At 45.0% G+C, this 20,053-nt stretch overlaps 1 protein-coding gene across 1 annotated transcript in view; it reads left to right on the plus strand.

The window, feature by feature from the left end:
- The window catches only part of HCN4 (hyperpolarization activated cyclic nucleotide gated potassium channel 4), a 209,618-nt gene extending 192,657 nt beyond the window's left edge, over window positions 1–16,961 (plus strand). Inside the window, exon 10 of the mRNA XM_068275742.1 lies at window positions 11,694–16,961. Coding sequence (XP_068131843.1) covers window positions 11,694–12,793 — 1,100 coding nt within the window. The 3' untranslated portion in view covers window positions 12,794–16,961. The remainder of the gene's footprint in view (window positions 1–11,693) is intronic.
- Window positions 16,962–20,053: the final 3,092 nt, after the last annotated feature.

The following is a 20,053-nucleotide window of genomic DNA, read 5'->3' on the forward strand; positions in this document are numbered from 1 at the left end:
ATACATCATTAGAGAATCCCAGGACACCTTAGTAATGTATAAGGTACCTCCTATGGGGACTGTTGAGATCAGAAACATTGCCAGTAGTCCTCCCTGTTCAGCCACTAATTGTTACACTTCTAATTCTAGAGTCTTACGCCCTTGGTTGGTAAGCTGTGAATAAGGCGGCCAACCAGATGCTTTAACTTCCTTTAAATGTCCACCCCTAAGATCAGAAAGTTATAAAAACAACAAAATAACAGCTAAAGAGTGGGGAATGCCGTCAATCATTTTTATCACTACTGATCAAGAGTTCAACATACAGAGCTGCAGCAGTCTCCCAGGCTCCTGAAAAGCCAATTCAGATTCTGTCATCATTCAATGGTGTTAGTTTGGCCAAACAGGTGAAAAATCAACATTTACAATCAACCCAAATGTAGGCTCAAACATATCCGAGCCACATTAGTCACACCGATGCATCAGTGCAGTGTTGTAATTTGAAAATAAGTATAAAATTATGAAGTATATTGTGACAAAGGTTTACCTCAAAAGCCCATTTCAGGAATTCCTTATGATTACAACTAGATGCATTAAACAATTCTGTATATATGTTACGGCCAGAAACCGTAGTGTGGCCACTTCACGTTCTGGCCGGCCAATGTGCGAAGTGGCCGCAGCGGAGCGGCCAATATCAGAAATGTAATTACTACACTAAGCTACAATGTATTTTACGGCCGTCTCGCTGCGGCCAAATGTATAACAACTTGCTTAATTTCATTAAATATAGCTGGCGGCAATGTAATAGATGAAGCCGCCGGCTTTCGCACTGCCTCCTCTCCTCCTCCCCGCCTCCTATACGATACGGCGCAGCCGGCGGGGACACACGTGTCCCCATGGCCGGATTTCCGCACAGGCCACCTAGGCCGGTTCCTAGGGCGGAAACCTGCCGATAATAGAGCTGGGGCGGGTGTCGGCACACCGGCAGCAGATCAGCTGTTGAGCTGTCTGCTGCCGCACTGTCCTCCAGTTTATCCTGTTATCCTGCGTGCGTGGTAATGGTCAGAGAAATGGGCGGGCGTCCTGCCTCTCCTCTCTCTCACTCTGAGGGCGGGGCTGAGCCAGCAGACCGGGAGATTTGAGCCGAAGGGAAGAAAATTCACAGACAAGTAAGCTATTAGCGTCAGGGACAGGGAGTGAGATATGTGATTGCACTGCAGTGCAAATTACTTGTTGCATCAGAGGGGGAAGATGTGTGTGCAGAATAGATTACAGGCATTTTCCTCACTTGCGGCAAGCTGCCTATTGATAAACTTCTGTGGAGAAAGTGACCAGCTGGCTAACATCTTTCAGTTCTATGGTGGTTATGCAGACAGCCCTGTCACTAGTACTATCTTGTTTAGTTAATCAGCAGCTTTCCTCTTCTCCCCCCTCCCTTCCACAGCAATTAACCTTTCATTCCCTGACTGGTTTCTTTTTTACTTTTTTTTTTTTTTGGTCTTCTGGGAACAGATGAGAGAGAGAGAGAGAGAGAGAGAGAGAGAGAGAGAGAGAGAGAGAGAGAGAGAGAGAGAGAGAGAGAGAGAGAGAGAGAGAGAGAGAGAGAGAGAGAGAGAGAGAGAGAGAGAGGACACTATCCTCTATAGCACATTACAGAGTAACCACTTGAGGACCCACCCTTTACCCCCCTTAAGGACCAGCGCTGTTTGATGGGATCTGTGCTGGGTGGGCTCTGCAGCCCCCAGCACAGATCAGCGGGCACGCAGAGCGATCAGATCGCCCCTTTTTCCCCCCTATGGGGATGATGTGCAGGGGGGGTCTGATCGTTCCTGCTGGTGGCATGTTGCGGGGGGGCGGCACCTCAAAGCCCCCCTCCGCGGCGACATTCCCTCCCCCTCCCTCTCCTACCTGTCCCCCCAGTGATCCGGGCTGCACAGGACGCTATCTGTCCTGTGCAGCCAGTGACAGGACGTCCTCTGTCACATGGCGGCGATCCCCGGCCGCTGATTGGCCGGGGATCGCCGATCTGCCTTACGGCGCTGCTGCGCAGCAGCGCCGTACAATGTAAACAAAGCGGATTATTTCCGCTTGTGTTTACATTTAGCCTGCGAGCCGCCATCGGCGGCCCGCAGGCTATTCACGGAGCCCCCCGCCGTGAACTGACAGGAAGCAGCCGCTCGCGCGAGCGGCTGCTTCCTGATTAATCAGCCTGCAGCTGGCGACGCAGTACTGCGTCGCTGGTCCTGCAGCTGCCACTTTGCCGACGCACGGTATAAGCGTGCGGTCGGCAAGTGGGTAAATATTGATGTCACTGACTGTCCTCAGCGGACATCGCACTCTAATCCTACCATAGTCATAGTCTAATGTCCTACAATAGTGTATATCTATCTATCTATCTATCTATCTATCTATCTATCTGTCTGTCTGTCTGTCTGTCTGTCTGTCTGTCTGTCTGTCTGTCTGTCTGTCTGTCTATCTATCTATCTATCTATCTATCTATCTATCTATATCACTGACATCTTCTACAGCACCTTACAGGGTACATAGGCATATCACTGACTGTCCTCAGAGGAGCTCACAATCTAACCCCTACCACGGTCATGGTCTAATGTCCTACCATATTATATTTATATAGCACTGACATCTTCTACAGCACCTTACAGGGTACATAGCCATATCACACTGACTGTCCTCAGAGGAGCTCACAATCTAATCCCTACCACAGTCATGGTCTAATGTCCTACCATATTGTTATTATTATGTATTTATATAGCACTGACATCTGCAGCACATTACAGAGTACATAGTCATGTCAATGACTGTTCTCACAGGAGCTCACTATCTAATCCTACCATAGTCTGGTGTCCTCCCATATTATTAGTATGTATTTATATAGTGTTGACATATTCTTCAGCACATTACAGAGTACATAGTTGTGTCGCTGACCATCCTCAGTCAGTTTAACCCTCCTGGCGGTTTGTAAAAATCCGCCAGGGGGCAGCAAATACGTTTTTTTTTGAATTTTTTTTTTTTCATGTAGCGAGACGAGGTCTCGCTACATGATAGCCGCTGCTCGGCGGCATCCCCCCAGCCCCTCCGATCGCCGCCGGCGATCGGAGATCAAGAGATCCCGTTCAAAGAACGGGATCTCTTGGAGGGCTTCCCCTGTCGCCATGGCGACGGGGCGGGATGACGTCACTGACGTCATCGACGTCGTGACGTCAAAGGGGACTCCGATCCACCCCACGGCGCTGCCTGCCACTGATTGGCCAGGCAGCGCACGGGGTCTGGGAGGGGGGCAGCTGCGGCGACGCGTATAGCGGCGGATCGGCGGGTAGCGGCGGCGATCGGACACTGCACGCAGCTAGCAAAGTGCTAGCTGCGTGCAGCAAAAAAAAAATTATGCAAATCGGCCCAGCGGGGCCTGAGCGGTGCCTCCCGGCGGCATAGCCCGTGCTCAGCACGGGCTTACCGCCAGGGAGGTTAATCACTATAATCTTTTAATCAGTAACCCTAATCTAATACTTAATGTTATCCCTTTTCCCATAACCCTATTCTCAAATTTACTAGCCTCACCCTAAATTTCCAAAAGCCCTAGCTATTAATTTCCCCTAAACAGTTTTTTTTCATCAATTCCATACCCTAATATCCTGATCCTGCAGAATTTCTAACTTCTTCCCTTTCCTATGTCCGATAACCCTATCCGTGGCCATTAACGATACAATTCTCCAGACAATATTGATCAAAAATGATCATTCGAAACCACAAATGGAAAAGGAATTTGATCAGATTCATGGAAAAATTAATGGAACAACTTTGTCAATCTTGTTAAATTGAATAGCAGCTTTCTTTCCATTTGTGGTCCTGAATGATTGTTTTTGATCGTTATTAAGATTGAATTGGACTATCAATCATCGAGAGAAATGTATTAAATGCTACCTTAACCCCGCTGTTGTCATAGGGCGGCTGGAGGTAGTGGGCCTTGGGCAGTAAAAAGTACAAATCCGGCCCTGCGTGTCCCCGAGAGTCGTTCGTCGCGGCAGGGGAAGCAGAGCACCCGCTCTGCAGGAACGGCAGGATTCCCCTGCCGCGACGAACGACTCTCGTGGACACGTATAGGAGGCAGGGAGAGGCGGGGGGGGGAGGAGGAGAGGAGGCAGTGCGAAAGCCGGCGGCTTCATCTATTACATTGCCGCCGGCTATATTTAATGAAATTAAGCAAGTTGTTATACATTTGGCCGCAGCGAGACGGCCGTAAAATACATTGTAGCTTAGTATAGTAATTACATTTCTGACATTGGCCGCTCCGCTGCGGCCACTTCGCACATTGGCCGGCCAGAACCCGAAGTGGCTGGCCAGAACGCAAAGTGGCCACACTTCGGGTTCTGGCCGTAACATATACATAGTACATGTATAAGCAAAGAATTAAGAGTTGCTTGTTTTTTGTTTTTGTGACAGATTTTCAAAATCATATTTTAATTCTCTGATAGGTGCAGGAGGTCTGTGTCCTGCTTCTGTCATCTTCAGCGTATGTGAGAATGGCCACTAGTTCACGTGTCATGCTTCCAGCTCCCATGTTTGCACTCTTGGTTTGCAAATGAAACTGGTTGCTGTAGTTCATTAGCATAAATACTCTCCACACATGAGATCCCATGTTACAGGTTTATCCTTTTCAGCAGAAGATTTGCACTAGGCTGAAGATGGGTTCCCACTAATCTGGTCCTCACTAATCTGGTCCTCGTCGCCACATAACTAGTGGTGGTGAGAGAGCTGGGAACAGCTTGGTGTGGGAGGAAGTGGTGGTCTCACTTCCCACAGATTTAGACACAGATCACTTTAAAGAGGAATTCCAGTGAAAATAATGTAATAAAAAAGTGCTTCATTTTTTACCATAAGTATGTATAAATGATTTAGTCAGTGTTTGCTCATTGTAATATCTTTCCTCTCCCCGATTTACATTCTGTCATTTATTACATGGTGACCTTTTTACTGTGGGCAGGTTATGTAGCTGCTCCTAGCTGTTTTGGCTGTTAGAGACAGCTATAAAAAGCGAATTCCTGTCTGTGAACATTGTTACATTGTGGCAGTTTGTTCAGAGTACCGCGGTACTCAGAGCTTCTTGTGGGAGGGGTTTCAGCACAAAATCAGTCATACAGCGCCCCCTGATGGTTTGTTTGTGAAAATCATTATATTTCTCATGTAAAAGGGGGTATCAGCTACTGATTGGGATAAAGTTCAATTCTAGGTTGGAGTTTCTCTTTAACCACTTCAGCCTTCAGTCGTTTTCACTTTATGCATCCGAGCAATGTTCACCTCCCATTAATTAGCCTATAACTTTATCACTACTTATCACAATGAACTGATCTATATCTTGTTTTTTCCGTCGCCAATTAGGCTTTCTTTGGGGGGTACATTTTGCTAAGAGCCACTTTACTGTAAATGCATTTTAACCGGTTCAGCGCCACGGTCCGAAAATCTCATGCATCCGAGCAACGTTCACCTCCCATTCATTCGCCTATAACTTTATTGCTACTTATCACAATGAATTGATCTATAGCTTGTTTTTTCCGCCACCAATTAGGCTTTCTGTGGGTGATACATTTTGCTAAGAGCCACTTTACTGTAAATGCATTTTAACAGGAAGAATAAGAAAAAAACTGAAGAAATTCATTATTTCTCAGTTTTTGGCCATTATAGTTTGAAATTAATATACGCTACCGTAATTAAAACGCATGTATTTTATTTGCCCATCTGTCCCGGTTATTACACCATTTAAACGATGTCCCTATCACAATTTATGGTGCCGATATTTCATTTAGAAATAAAGGTGCATTTTTTCAATTTGCGTCCATCACTATTTATAAGCTTATAATTTTAAATAATATAATAACATATTCTCTTGACATGCATATTTAAAAAGTTCAGACCCTTGGGTAACTATTTATGTTGTTTTTGTTTTGTTTTTTAATTGTTTTTTTTTTTTTTAAATAAAAAAAGTGTATGTGGGTAATTTTTGGTGTGGGAGGGAAACTGCTAATTTTAAATGTAAAATAATGTTTTTTTTTAATCAAAAATGTATGTGGGTGCAGTTTACTATTTGGCCAGATAGGCCAGAGGAAGCTCGTCCAGATAGGCCGAACTGGTTAACAGGAAGAATAAGAAAAAAACGGAAAAAATGCATTATTTCTCAGTTTTCAGTCATTATAGTTTTAAAATAATACATGCCTCCATAATTAAAACTCACGTATTGTATTTGCCCATATGTCCCGTTTATTACACCGTTAAAATTATGTCCCTATAACGATGTATGGCGACAATATTTTAATTGGAAATAAAGGTGCATTTTTTCCGTTTTGCATCTATCACTATTTACAAGTTTAGAATAAAAAAAATATAGAAATATTTCATCTTTACATTGATATTTAAAAAGTTTAGACCCTTAGGTAAATATTTACATGTTTTTTTTTTTTTATATTAAACATTTTATTTGGGTAGTTTTGGGAGGGTGGGAGGTAAACAATGTGTTTATAATGTAAATGTGTGTTAATTTTTATTTTTGTAAAATTTCAGATGTAGTATTACTTTTTGGCCACAAGATGGCAGCCATGAGTTTGTTTACATGACGTCACTCTAAGCGTAGCATACGCTTAGAGGGACGCACGGGAGACGCAACAGCCAGAAAAAGCGGAGCTTCTGAGAGAAGCTGTCGCTTTTTCTGCGGGGGAGAGGAATCAGTGATAGGGCAAAACAGCCCGATACACTGATTCGTGGGCTAACGATCCGCGGCCGGGAGCGCGCGTGCACGCACGCGATCAGCCGCGGGTGCGCGCGGACGCGCACATGGCCTCCTGGGCGTAGCTAGTACGTCCAGGAGGCCAAAGTAGTTAAGTAAGAATTTTCAACATCGTTTTAAGCTCTGTATACATTGTTAGTAAGGGCGCGTTTCCACTTGAGCGGAAACCGCCACGAATCCGCAGAGTTTCCCCGCAGGTGAATAATGCGGGGAAACTCTGCCATAGGGTGCAATGGTAACGCCGGCCGAATCGCTACCGCTAGCGATTCGGCCGGCTTTTTCATCCGAATCGGCGCGAGGCTGCGGATCCATTAGCTGTGCATGGCACGGCTGATGGGATTCGTCTGCTTTCCCGGAAGAGCCGGCTCGCATCTCGCAGACGCGCGCCGCTCAAGTGGAATTGCGCCCTCAATGATACAGAATATTTGAATACTTTGGTCCATATGCAATAAACTTTTTCTCCGGAGTTAAGTCCTAGGAGATAATTTTCATTGGCATCAATTCATCAAGCATTACCGCATTCGGTAATGCTGAAAACAGCTGACTACCGAGCACTTAGGAAAATGTCAATTCATCAAGGCTGTTACCGCATGGAAAGTTAAAATTACCAAGCAGTGAGGTAAATTACCGACTTGTGTGGTAAACACCACAACAAATGTCAGTAATTGTCAATTCATCAAGGTTACAGCATGCGGTAAAACACAGTTCCATTACCGGCAGTTCTCCTCTGTCGGACTCAGTGCAGGACTCTCAGAAGCAGAGATGATTACCTATGGCTGACAGGAGAAGAAGCCAATAGAAACAGCCCCTGTCTCCTGCAAGTCCCGTTGATAGGACTTGCAGGCTTCTAAGGTGGGTCGTCCAGCTTTTCTACCCCCAGGCACTGAGCAGAGAGAGATTGTAACAAAACAGGTTTCCCCTGCCTCCCTTCAGCAGTTTAACCTCTAAGGTTCCTGTTTGAAGATGCGGAGAAGCTAGTGGGGAAATCACCTAAGCAGGGCATGTGTACTGTCTCCTGGAAGTTCATCTAAGCTGTGGCAATTAAATAAAATGTTAAAGAGGAGCTGTTAGGTATAAGGTCTCAGAGAAAATAAACACATATATCAGTAGCTAAAGATTGGCTGTACTTACATTACATATGCATTTCACTGTCCACGTTTGTACTTCACAGAATTTGTATATAGTATATGCAGAGATTGATGCTCCTGACAGCTCATGGCAGGTTCCATGTTTGTCTGTCTCCTATGAAGCCAAATGTGTCGTCATGTCCTGCCTGCTTCCTGATCACAGAAAAGCTCGTACTGAATAACACTAGTGTGCAGTGAATATTAATTAGCCATGTGGCTAGGAACAATAGCAGACTCCTGCAGTGTACTCTGCCCGGAGATTTTTCAGTGCTGTGCGCTGGACTGAGTTACAAGCTGCTGAAACTTGATCCTGTAACTTCTCCTTAGCCGAGGGGAGGGCCCCAGAATGCTTTGCAGTATGGTATGCGGCTTGCGTCCTCTTGGGTCTAACAGCTTTGCAGATAAGCACACATCAAATGTAAGAGAGATTTTTATCTTCACTATTGCCTTTTTGGCTTCCGTCTAAACTGTTTAACACAGGAGAATAGAGGTTTAACCACCCTGGCGTTCTGATTAAATCGCCAGGGTGGCTGCGGGAGGGTTTTTTTTAAATAAAAAAAAAACTATTTCATGCAGCCAACTGAAAGTTGGCTGCATGAAAGCCCACTAGAGGGCGCTCCGGAGGCGATCTTCCGATCGCCTCCGGCGCCCAGAATAAACAAGGAAGGCCGCAATGAGCGGCCTTCCTTGTTTTGCTTATATCGTCGCCATAGCGACGAGCGGAGTGACGTCATCGACGTCAGCCGACGTCCTGACGTCAGCCGCCTCCGATCCAGCCCTTAGCGCTGGCCGGAACTTTTTGTTCCGGCTGCGCAGGGCTCAGGCGGCTAGGGGGGCCCTCTTTCGCCGCTGCTCGCGGCGAATCGCCGCAGAGCGGCGGCGATCAGGCAGCACACGCGGCTGGCAAAGTGCCGGCTGCGTGTGCTGCTTTTTATTTGATTAAAATCGGCCCAGCAGGGCCTGAGCGGCGACCTCCGGCGGTGTTGGACGAGCTCAGCTCGTCCAGACCGCTCAGGTGGTTAAATTAGCTTCTGCAGCCTGACAGTTACTCTTTAAGAAAGACTAATGGAGACTAATAGAAAGATTTAGAGCAAGCAGAGACAGTATAACAAACATCTAAAGGGATATTAGGATGCCTCTTACTATTGTAATGCTGTGTCTGCATGTAACACAGACAATTCACACTTCTGCTGTTACAGACAATGGGATTCGGTAAATTACCGAACTTCTACCGCACCTGTGAAAATATTGATTAATTAGCACACAAAAGTCTATAATACCAAATGCAGCATTTTGCAAATGAAAAAGTACCCAAAGGTTGGTGAAAAAGTACAGGTCCTTCTCAAAACATTAGCATATTGTGATAAAGTTCATTATTTTCTGTAATGTACTGATAAACATTAGACTTTCATATATTTTAGATTCATCACACACAACTGAAGTAGTTCAAGCCTTTTATTGTTTTAATATTGATGATTTTGGCATACAGCTCATGAAAACCCAAGATTCCTATCTCAAAAAATTAGCATATCATGAAAAGGTTCTGTGGGATATTGTGAAGAGAAAGTTGAGAGACGCAAGACCCAACACTCTGGATGAGCTTAAGGCCGCTATCGAAGCATCCTGGGCCTCCATAACACCTGAGCAGTGCCACAGGCTGATGGCCTCCATGCCAAGCCGCATTGAAGCAGTCATTTCTGCAAAAGGATTGAGTGCATAACTGAACATAATTATTTGAAGGTTGACTTTTGGTCGTAAGAAATATGCAAATTTTTTGAGATAGGTATTTTGGGTTTTCATGAGCTGTATGCCAAAATCATCAATATTAAAACAATAAAAGGCTTGAACTACTTCAGTTGTGTGTAATGAATCTAAAATATATGAAAGTCTAATGTTTATCAGTACATTACAGAAAATAATGAACTTTACCACAATATGCTAATTTTTTTAGAAGGACCTGTACAATTAAAATGGTCGTATTCTGAGTATTTTCTTGCTTTCTGGTGGTTTAACCACTTTGTCCTCCTTGACGTATAAAAACATCAAGGAGGACAGGCGCGCTCCCGCGGCCGATCGCGCGCGTGCACGCGCACTCCCGGCCGCGGATTCGGTAGCCATGGAATCAATGTATCGGGCTATGGAGCCGATCACTGATTCCTCTCCCCCGCTGAAAAAGCGACAGCTTCTCTCGGAAGCTTCGCTTTTTCTGAAGCTATGTCCCTCTAAGCGTACGCTTAGAGTGACGTCATGCAAACAAACTCAAGATTGCCATCTTGTGGCCAAAAAGTAAAACTACAAGTAAAAGTTAAAAAACATTACAATACACAAATATTTCCCCAAATAAAACACTTTTATATCCCACCCTCCCAAAAATGCCCACATAAAATGTTTAATAAAAAAAAAAAAAAAATTACTATAAAACAAAACACAAATATTTACCTAAGGGTCTAAACTTTTTAAATATCTATATAAAGATGACATATTTCTCTCTATTTTCTTTTTATAAGCTTGTAAATAGTGATGAATGCAAAACGGAAAAAATGCTCTTTTATTTCCAAATAAAATATTGTCGCGATACATTGTGATAGGGATATAATTTAAACGGTGAAATAACCGTGACAAATGGGCAATTACAATACGTGGGTTTTAATTATGGAGGCATGTATTATTTTAAAACTATAATGGCCGAAAACTGACAAATAATGAATTTTTTCATTTTTTTTCTTATTCTTACTGTTAAAATGCATTTACAGTAAGGTAGCTCTTAGCAAAATGTACCCCCCAAAGAAAGCCTAATTGGTGGCGGAAAAAACAAGATATAGATCAGTTCATTGTGATAAGTAGTGATAAAGTTATAGGCTAATGAATGGGAGGTGAACATTGCTCGGATGCATGAAGTGAAAACGACTGAGAGCTTAAGTGGTTAACAACTAGCCAACCGCGTCACGCCGACGGGCGTGACCGCGGCGGCAGCCCCAGGACCGCCTAGCGCTGATCGGCATAAAATCCTGAGGCTCTGTTTTGCAGGAGATTGCGCGCAGGCTGCGCGTGCATCTCCTGCTTGGTGGGCGGAGCGGAGTTCCGCCTTCAGTCTCCAAGCCACAATCGCCGCTCCAGAGACTGTTAGACGGTGAAATTGCTGCGATAGGCAGACGGGGGGAGGGTAATTTACATATAAAAAAAAAAAATATTAAGAGGGACACAGCAAATATTTATTTAAAAATAAACAAATCAAACCTGGGAGTGATTAGACCCCACCAACAGAGAGCTCTGTTGGTGGGGGAAAGGGGGGGGGGATCACTAGTGTGCTGTGTTGTGCGGCCCTGCAGCTTGGCCTTAAAGCTGCAGTGGCCTATTTCACACAAAATGGCCTGGTCTTTAGGGGGGGGTAAAGCCTGTGGCCCTGAAGAGGGTAAAAAGCATTTTAAGAAAGGGTGAGAAAATATCACATAGGAGAAAGCTCAGGAGAACAAGTGAATTGCATTTGGGCCTTACAGTCTTAAGGTCATTTTATGCAAATACGTGCTATATTTTAACTGCAAGTTGAACCAATGTTATTGCATTAGAACTTCGACCCCTAAGTGTTGGTCAGTTTTATATTTTTCATAATGTGAAGATCTTTTCAGGTGAATTATATTAAAGCTCACTACACATCAGTTCAGGAAAAGCATACATGTAAACACATTTTTTCATTTGTGTGGAACTACTTGTGAGCACTTTTTCATGATATGTGACTGGCTGTGATATATGTTGTAGACGACAAACAACGTTACTTTTTGGACTTTTTCTTCCTGTAGGAAAGAAGAACTCTCTTCTCCTGCATAAGGTACAGCATGACCTTCGCTCTGGTGTGCTGAATTACCAGGAAAATGAAATCATTCAGCAGATTGTTCAGCATGACCGTGAAATGGCCCAGGGACCACGCTTCACGCAGTCTGAGTTGGATTCTATACCAACTCCTCCAACACCTGTAATATGGACACCACTGGTCCAGGCTCCACTACAGGCTGCAGCAGCCACCACTTCAGTTGCTATACCCCTGACTCACCAGCGTCTGCCAGCCAACATTTTCCGTCCTTCAACTTCTGTATTAGGTGTATCAGCACGTGGATTCCAGCAGCTGCAGAGACAGCCTTTTTCCTCACACCTAGCAGGAGTAGAGGAATCATCAAGCCAGCAATCTTCTTTTCATGTGCACCAACTGGCAGGCTTTTCAGCAGCAGCCTGTGTAAATCCTAGACCACTTTCTACTGTGCCCCGTTATGAAAGGGGAACTATACAACAACTGCACCCCACCAGCTCTACTCCAACTACTTCTGATACTTTACAGTGGTCTCCAGGAGCAGGTTCCTCATCTAGTCAACCAAGGCTGTCACAATCTGATCAGCAACTCCCATCAAACTCCTCTATACAGTGTCAAAGACCGAAAGCCAATTCACCAGGTCCTCCCCTTTTACCTGGAACTTCAGAGCCGCCATGGGTATTACCACCACCATTACAGAGATCAGACTCTCCTGGAAGCTCACCTTCTGCACTCAGTCCAGGTCCTGTTCGAACCACCCAAGTGTGTGGTTCATCTCGATCACTCCTCCTCCCTCAAACTACACCACTTTCCTCACATCCCAGCACCTGTATTTCTTTACCGCTTAGTCGACTCAGGCAAGATGGTCGGCTCATCTCCGTATCTCAACCCTCCTTGCCTCAGCCAGCACCAGGTTCACCCCATTTTCCACAGCAGTTTGCTCCTGACTTTACTTTATTTCCTAGAGGTGGAAGCTCAGATCTAACAGGACACACCTCTTTATCACAAAAGGGATCTTCAGAATTTACATTTGGAGCAAGTGGTATTGGAGGAGAGGACTTGCCTTTCCACTCTAAATTGCCTAGTAATCTATGACCTTCTTCATTGCTAGAGATCTGCAGGCTATTGTCTACCCCTTAAAGTGTACCTGCTCTTATAGCTACAGTAACATTATTGAATTCCTGAGTGCTCCTACAGCTACATACACAATTTAGGCTTTTATCATCCAAAGCTATCATTCATTATTTTGAGTGAAAATCTAGTGTGGGTATATGTCCTCCACATGTCAGTGGCTTTGTCTTCTGTGATTGCGCACTATGGAAAATCCTTGGCTCACACTATTGTTGTGCCCACACAAGACACCTACTTGCTCTCCCTCCTTCTCTCCATTGAAAAAAAGACGGCTGCTCAGCTGACAGCCAAACAGTAGGTCTGTAAAAGTTTTTCCTAAATAGTTACCTCTAATGATCAGGAACAATATTTTCATGACAGTTAACCTAGGTAAGTTTATAGTTTAAAGTAAACCTGAGATAAACCTAACATAAGGATTTATACTTACCTGAGGCTTCCTCCAGGCTCTGTAGTTTGTGAGTGGCCTTCCAGGCTGCTCTTTTCTCCCTCTGTCAGCCCGACTACTGCTCATGTGCGGCCCTGCTTCCCTGGTCACGCTTCCACAGCTGGGAGCATTCTGCGCCTGCGTAGTTGGATTTCAACCTCTCCCAGCCATGGAAACAAGACCAAGGAGGCATGCGGTCAGGTCCATGCATGTGCAGTAGCCCCTGACTGGCTCAGTCAGAGACATAACCGGGGCTGCCAGCACCAGGACAGATGGGACCAGACTGACGAGTGACACCAAAGACTACAGGGCGCTGGAGGAAGCCCCAGGTAAGTATAAAACCTTATGTTAAGTATAGGATAGATAGCATTACAGTGACTTGCATGTCTGAGATCAATGCAATGAGACAGTAAAATAGTTGAAAGATACAAAGCACCAGTAAATTATCACCTTAGTAATTTTTTCCTTTATTCCTGGAGGCAGGGCCAGTTCTAGAAACAATGGGGCCCCCTGGGCAAAGGTAACACTCAACCCTGGTACACCCCGACACCCCCCCCCCCCCCACACACACACACACACCCTGAACAGACCAGGCACCCCTAACAAAAAGCAGCATTAGGGGCCCTTTGTTGCCAAATGCCCTACTAGGTCCCCAGTTGGCTGCCAGTTTCCCCACCACCCCAATAAATGCCAGCATATAAAGAAGTTCTCCCCATCAGCATGAACTAAATGCATGCAGCAGAGTGTGCACAGCGGAGCGTAAGGTGCATCACACTCTTCTCTGCAGCCCCCTCCCGTGAGTGCCTTTTGAGTGTGCTGAACTTTTGGATTATTTCCAGTGACAACATGGTGCCTATTCCATCCTTGCAGGCATGTACGTATTGACGTGAAGTAACAGGGAAAGTGTCGCTGCAGCCATCCAGGGAACTATGGTAACGGGTCGTGTCATTGCACTGGATCAGGAGGCAGGACCGAGCAAGTAATGTGTAGTCTATGTTCCCCTGTCCCACTGCCACCACATGCTGCAACTCTGAACCCAGCAACAGTGCCCACAGCTAGCCTAATTTAGAGGGGTGATAAGGGATATAATTGGCGCCCCCTACAAGATCTGGGGCAATTGCCAGTACTGTAACGCCAGCTGTCTGGAGGACAGGCAATTCAGTACTGTAACCACACTTAAACACTTTAAGGCAGCAGCACATACAATTAAAGGCACGTGTAGGCTAGTTACTGAGATTGCAGGTACGCATGGCCAATGGGATGCTGATAATTACAGGTTGATGCACATTTTGTGCCTAATTTATGCAAATAGATACAGCTTGGATATTAACCAATCAAATGCAGCAGTAATACAAAGCGTTCCAAGCTACATAAATTTGCTTCAGCTGATAATTATTAGCAACTCCTTAACCATCCTCAGCTGTAAGTAGGGATGGGCAATTGAATGCAAATAATTCCGAAACTGATGCAGAATTACACAAATTTAGTATTCAAATGTATCCAGCGTGAAATACAACCAGCCGCATTCTGCTAGGGTTGAATTTGATTGGTTTATTTTCTAGCTGCATAAATTTGCATAATCCTGCGTCATCTCACCTGTTTGCATATCATTGACCATCCCTAGTTGTAAGTACAGTATAAAAATCCAAATAGTCATTTGACAGATCTAAAATCTCACTCAAAAATTACATAAAAGTTGTATTGCATATTTGAACATAAATAACATCTCAAGAACTGGCCCACGTATCAGATCCTTGTAGGGAAACCCATAGTACTGTATATCTGCCTGCATTCTGCTAGAAAAGAATGGAGGCCAGGAGCATTAACTCTTTCTGCTAAGATTGCCTACAGTGTGCTTCTCTAACAGTATTACTGTTGGGTCTCTCCCAGTTATGAGTGGTTAAACATAGATCACATAGCTTTGCAGATCTTTTAGCAATGAATAAGTATACAAGGTGCATTGGCTGTCATTAATAGTCCCCGACACACAGAAGCCAAGTGTCCTCTTCTAAATGGGCAGGAATGACCTGCTCCCTTGCAATAAGGCACCTGCTTTGTCTGTACCCCATTTTTTCACCTGAGTCCTGCGTCCTTCAATAATTATGTGCTGAAGACAGATGCACGAAAATAGAGTTCCTCGGAAGCGAAGACCTCAAGCTCTTGCCAAGGGGCTAAGGCAGCATTTAGACATTTCTTTGAAGGATTGAAGATTTGTCTGGTAGTTGTCACTTGAGTTTGAAAGCACACGATGTATTAGGATACACCTTTCATTGCACCGGTGTTTCATGTTAGCTAGAGGGACATTAAGGCAAGTTCCATGTTGCTTGCCTGCATAAGCAATATTATGTAACATTTATTGTCCTTGTGCCTTCACTTCCCCAATGGCGTCAAAAAGAACAGGTCTGACCCTTGGGGGGCCCCATACTGTCCGCTTTGAAGAGGCATCTGTGACATGGGGCATTGCCATAACTGCAGCCTCATGCCGATTTCAGATTCTGCGCTTTCCTTGTTGCAATAAGGCACTGCCTTGGCATGGGTTGTGCAATGCAGACACTCGTATTGGAGAGTGCCTTATTGTTGCTGAGTTTCAGATCAGCGGTGTGATATCCAGCTACTATTATGCTTTATTCCTGCGTGCACAAGCATCCTGTATTCTACCAACAGATGTTCCTCATTCAGGGAGCAAGCTGACGGAAATATGTGTGCCATGCTGGAGCCATTACTTTGTGTTACATGATATGAAATATGGGAGTTCTGTTTCATTCAACCTTTTCTCTGCCAGAGGTATGCAGTGCAGATTTTCACAGGTTATCCTTCAATAAAAAGTTAGAGAAGTGTTAGGCAACTAACAGGAATCCATACTCATTGATGTTCTACCCATGAAGACTGCAGATCAGGAAACACTGAATTTGCTCTACCATCATGTTTTATTTGACATTCTTCCCTCACATTCCAATACAAACCCAACCCCATTTGTCTGGTCTGCGTCATCTACTGTTCTTTCTTTCAGAGTCAATTATGCACCGTCCAACTTATTTTTCTTCATTTGCATTTGTCATTTTAAGTTGCCCATAACAACCATTCCCAAATTAGTATTGATGATGAAGCTGCAACAATGTGATTGGCTGCTGTCAATTGGTGTATTTGCCTAGAGGAGATTTTATGTTTGTCTATTAAGGATTTACAACAGATCATGAATGAGGCATAGCAGATGTTTAGAGCACAGATAATACAAGTTCTGCAAGAATTAATGCCCTACTTCTGCCAGGTGGAAGCAGGCCATGAGACATGACACTTTAGTCAGTAGACAGCAGGCCAGCAAGTACCGACTGCCAGCCTACCAGATGCAGACCATCCTATACACATATTGCAGAGCCATGGGTCTGCCAGTACAGCTGATAAACTTCATCTGAAGGTTAGTAAGTGCAACAGGGAAGAGTTGTTTTCATTCTGTGCCTGGCATCACCACCATACAAATGTGATACGCGATCACTGGATCAGCCAAAGAATTGGATTTTCAGGCAGGAAAGACTCTTCATTAAGATTACAAAATACCTTTATGCAGGAGAAAGCCAAAATGTGCAATATGAGTTGACCAAAGTATGTATGTGGATACCTCCAGACCAATAATGCAGTATGATTTGCTGCTCAATCTCTGATGTATCCTTGTAGAAAATACCCGATCATGTCTTTACTCTAGTATTTTTGTTCCTTGTAAGAAAGTGTGTGTGTGTGTGTGGGGGGGGGGGGGGGGGGGAGGGGGAGGTTGTGTGCACATCCTCTTGTTCTGAAATCAGTTGATAAACTATGCAGATGTACAACAGTAAGGAATCCAGTAAACAAGACCACATACAATTTGTTTGGATTGCCAAGACCGCATTGCTGTTTAGGTAGCATCTGGAAAGGATCTGGAAAACAGGTACATACTAGATTTGCATTAAACTAGAGATGTAATAATGCGTGGACAGCATCTTGGCACATTGTTGATCTTTACTTATTTTATGAATAAGCCCGTTGGTTACTTCTTCATCACCTGGCTTTTCATCAGCACCAAATCTTTCATCCATTTCACAGCTCTGCTAACAAACACATCAGTGAGAAGCATCCATGCATGACTATAATCCAGCAGGTACAAGAGCTCCGTTTCCATGTGTAATCAGCACATAATATAAACGACATTGGATAGTCTTTGCACACCCTTCTGGCAGATGGGAAGAGCGCCTGGGTTTTACAAAACAACAGTTTATGTTAGTGGGTAATACCTTACCGTTAGAGACAGCAGGTAGCTATTTTCAAAGAAAAAGAAAATATATATAATTAAAAAAAAAAGTCAATCACTTCTCGTGTATTTGCCAACAACCTCTTTGTTTTAAAGAGGTTACAATTTTCTTTTTATAAATAAATATTTAAAAAAATATATGAAAAAATATTTAATATATATATCTATACACGATTTCTGGATTTCAATAAATTTTCATAAATAAAATGTGCGGACAATTATTCATTTGATGTGAGTAAATAAAGTACAGTATGCCTTGATGGTAAGAATATGTGAGAATAAACCTGATGTGAGAAGAATATGGAGGCGTCCATTGTCATCCACAGAATCATTCAGCATGCAGGAAGAGGAGGCGGGGCCACTGATCATCGCACTTGTCCTAGATCAGCGATTAGCAATGCTAAAGGTAGACAGATTAGATCAAGCGATTTATAGCTGGATTGGTTGCCTTAGGGCAAAGCAGCTGCCAGAGGCTCCTACTCCGCAACAGGTTTAACCACCCTGGTGTTCTATTAAATGCGCCATGGTGGCAGCGCAGCACTATTTTTTGTGTTTGTTTTTTTTAAATCATGTAGCTAGCTACATGATTCCCCCCTCCCTGCGGCGTCCCTCCCACCCTTCCGATCGCCGCCGCGTCTTCCCATAAGGAAATCCCATTCTGAACGGGATTTCCTTTAGGGCTTCCCCCATCGCCATGATGACGATCATGATGACGTCATCGACGCCGTGACTTCATTGGGAGTCCCGATCCACCCCTCAGCGCTGCCTGGCACTGATTGGCCAGGCTGCGCACGGGGTCTCGGGGGGGGGGGGCCCTATCACGCGGCAGGTAGCGGCGCATCGGCAGTGATCGATGTAAACACGCAGCAAGCAAAGTGCTTGCTGCGTGTTTAAAAAAAATTGTCAACATCGGCCCAGCGGGGACTGAGCGGTGCCCTCCGGCAGTTATGGATGAGCTGAGCTTGTCATTACCGCCAAGGAGGTTAACACAGGGATATCAAACCGGTCCTTCGAGGGCCGAGGTCCTCACACATTTTTGACACAGCTCAAATTAATTGATGGGTCTGAATCAGGAAAGGTGTGGTCCATCAGGTAGAACACATTCCTCTCTTTCTCAGTCCATCCTTAACACTGGCATGGATCTGGCGCTCCAGGCCTGGAGTTCGACACCTAGGGTTTAACAGAATTCACAGACAAACCCTCAGCAGTTGCTAATGAAAGCCATTATGTGTACTTGTGTCCACACAGCAAGTGGGCCTGCAGTCACGCGGTACTTATGGCCCGTACTCACGGGCTGCAAATGTTGCCTGTCGCCAGCACACGTGAGCGTGTGGGCGACAGGCCGGCGACAGCTCCTCGCCAGGTCCCTCCGCGTACACACGCGGAAGAGGGACCAGCGGCGAGGCGGAAGCTGTCGCCGACGTTCCTCCTCCCTCCGCCGGAAGCTCCATATACTGTAATGGAGGTTGCTGTCGCTAGTCCGCGTACTCACGCGGACTAGCGACAGTTGCGGCGGGGGTGCGGCGGCGACTGTCGCCATGCGATTGAAACTTTCAATCGCATGGCGACATGAGCGACGGGCGACAGTTCGGGGTGCGCGCGCGTGCAACGGCCCATACTCACGGGCGACCTGTCGCCGCAACACGCGCGCGCCGCGTGTTGAGGCGACAAAAGTCCCTCGTGAGTATGGGCCATTAGAGATAGACAAACCGGTGACCATCACCACATCAAATTAAGGATGGTGTTAGTAGCAGTGTTTTATACTCTTAACTTTTAATGAAACACACATAGGCCTCCTTTACTTGGGAATTGCAAATCGTGATAACATCTTTGCATTGTGGTGTTCAGCGATTGCATTCTGTAATGCGTATTTCAGTGAATGAAAATCGCAATGCTTGTAGCACATTTGCAGTCAGAAATCACAGACGCACTACAATCGCTGCAGTGACAGTAACCCCATAGGATTATTTGTGCAGCAAAGCGTGAATCCCCAGCAAACACCACTCCAATGTGAAGGATGCCATAGACAGTCTCTAGCATACTTGTGGGTCCCTATGACAGTCATAATGCTGGCCAGTCTCCAATCCAATGGGGCACCATTACTACTGTCATTCCATACTTGCACTGTATGTGCTGTACATGCGTGTATACATCCAAAGGGTCCATGTCATAGGGGCCCAGGATAATATCTGTATTCCAGAGACTGTCTGTGTCATTAAAAGCTTGTTTATAGTGTGAACCACCACTGACTCGATCCTTAATTTGTAATGTTAAAAGATTACCAGCACAGCAAAAGCCAACGTGAGGGTTTATGGAGGTCACAACTGGTACTTGCCGTGCTGCTCTCTACTGACCACTGCTTGTTGCAGACAGTATAGGACTCCACCTACATAAACCAAAAATGAGAAGCATGGCAATCAGATCTCTGTATTCAACCCACTTAAATAAATCAGCAATATCACTCTCCATATTTCTTTCACTTCCAGTTTCCTTTCAGTGTATTTATGAAAAGGTGAAGGGC

The sequence above is a fragment of the Hyperolius riggenbachi genome, chromosome 3 (assembly GCF_040937935.1).
Source record: "Hyperolius riggenbachi isolate aHypRig1 chromosome 3, aHypRig1.pri, whole genome shotgun sequence".
NCBI classification, from domain to species: domain Eukaryota; kingdom Metazoa; phylum Chordata; class Amphibia; order Anura; family Hyperoliidae; genus Hyperolius; species Hyperolius riggenbachi.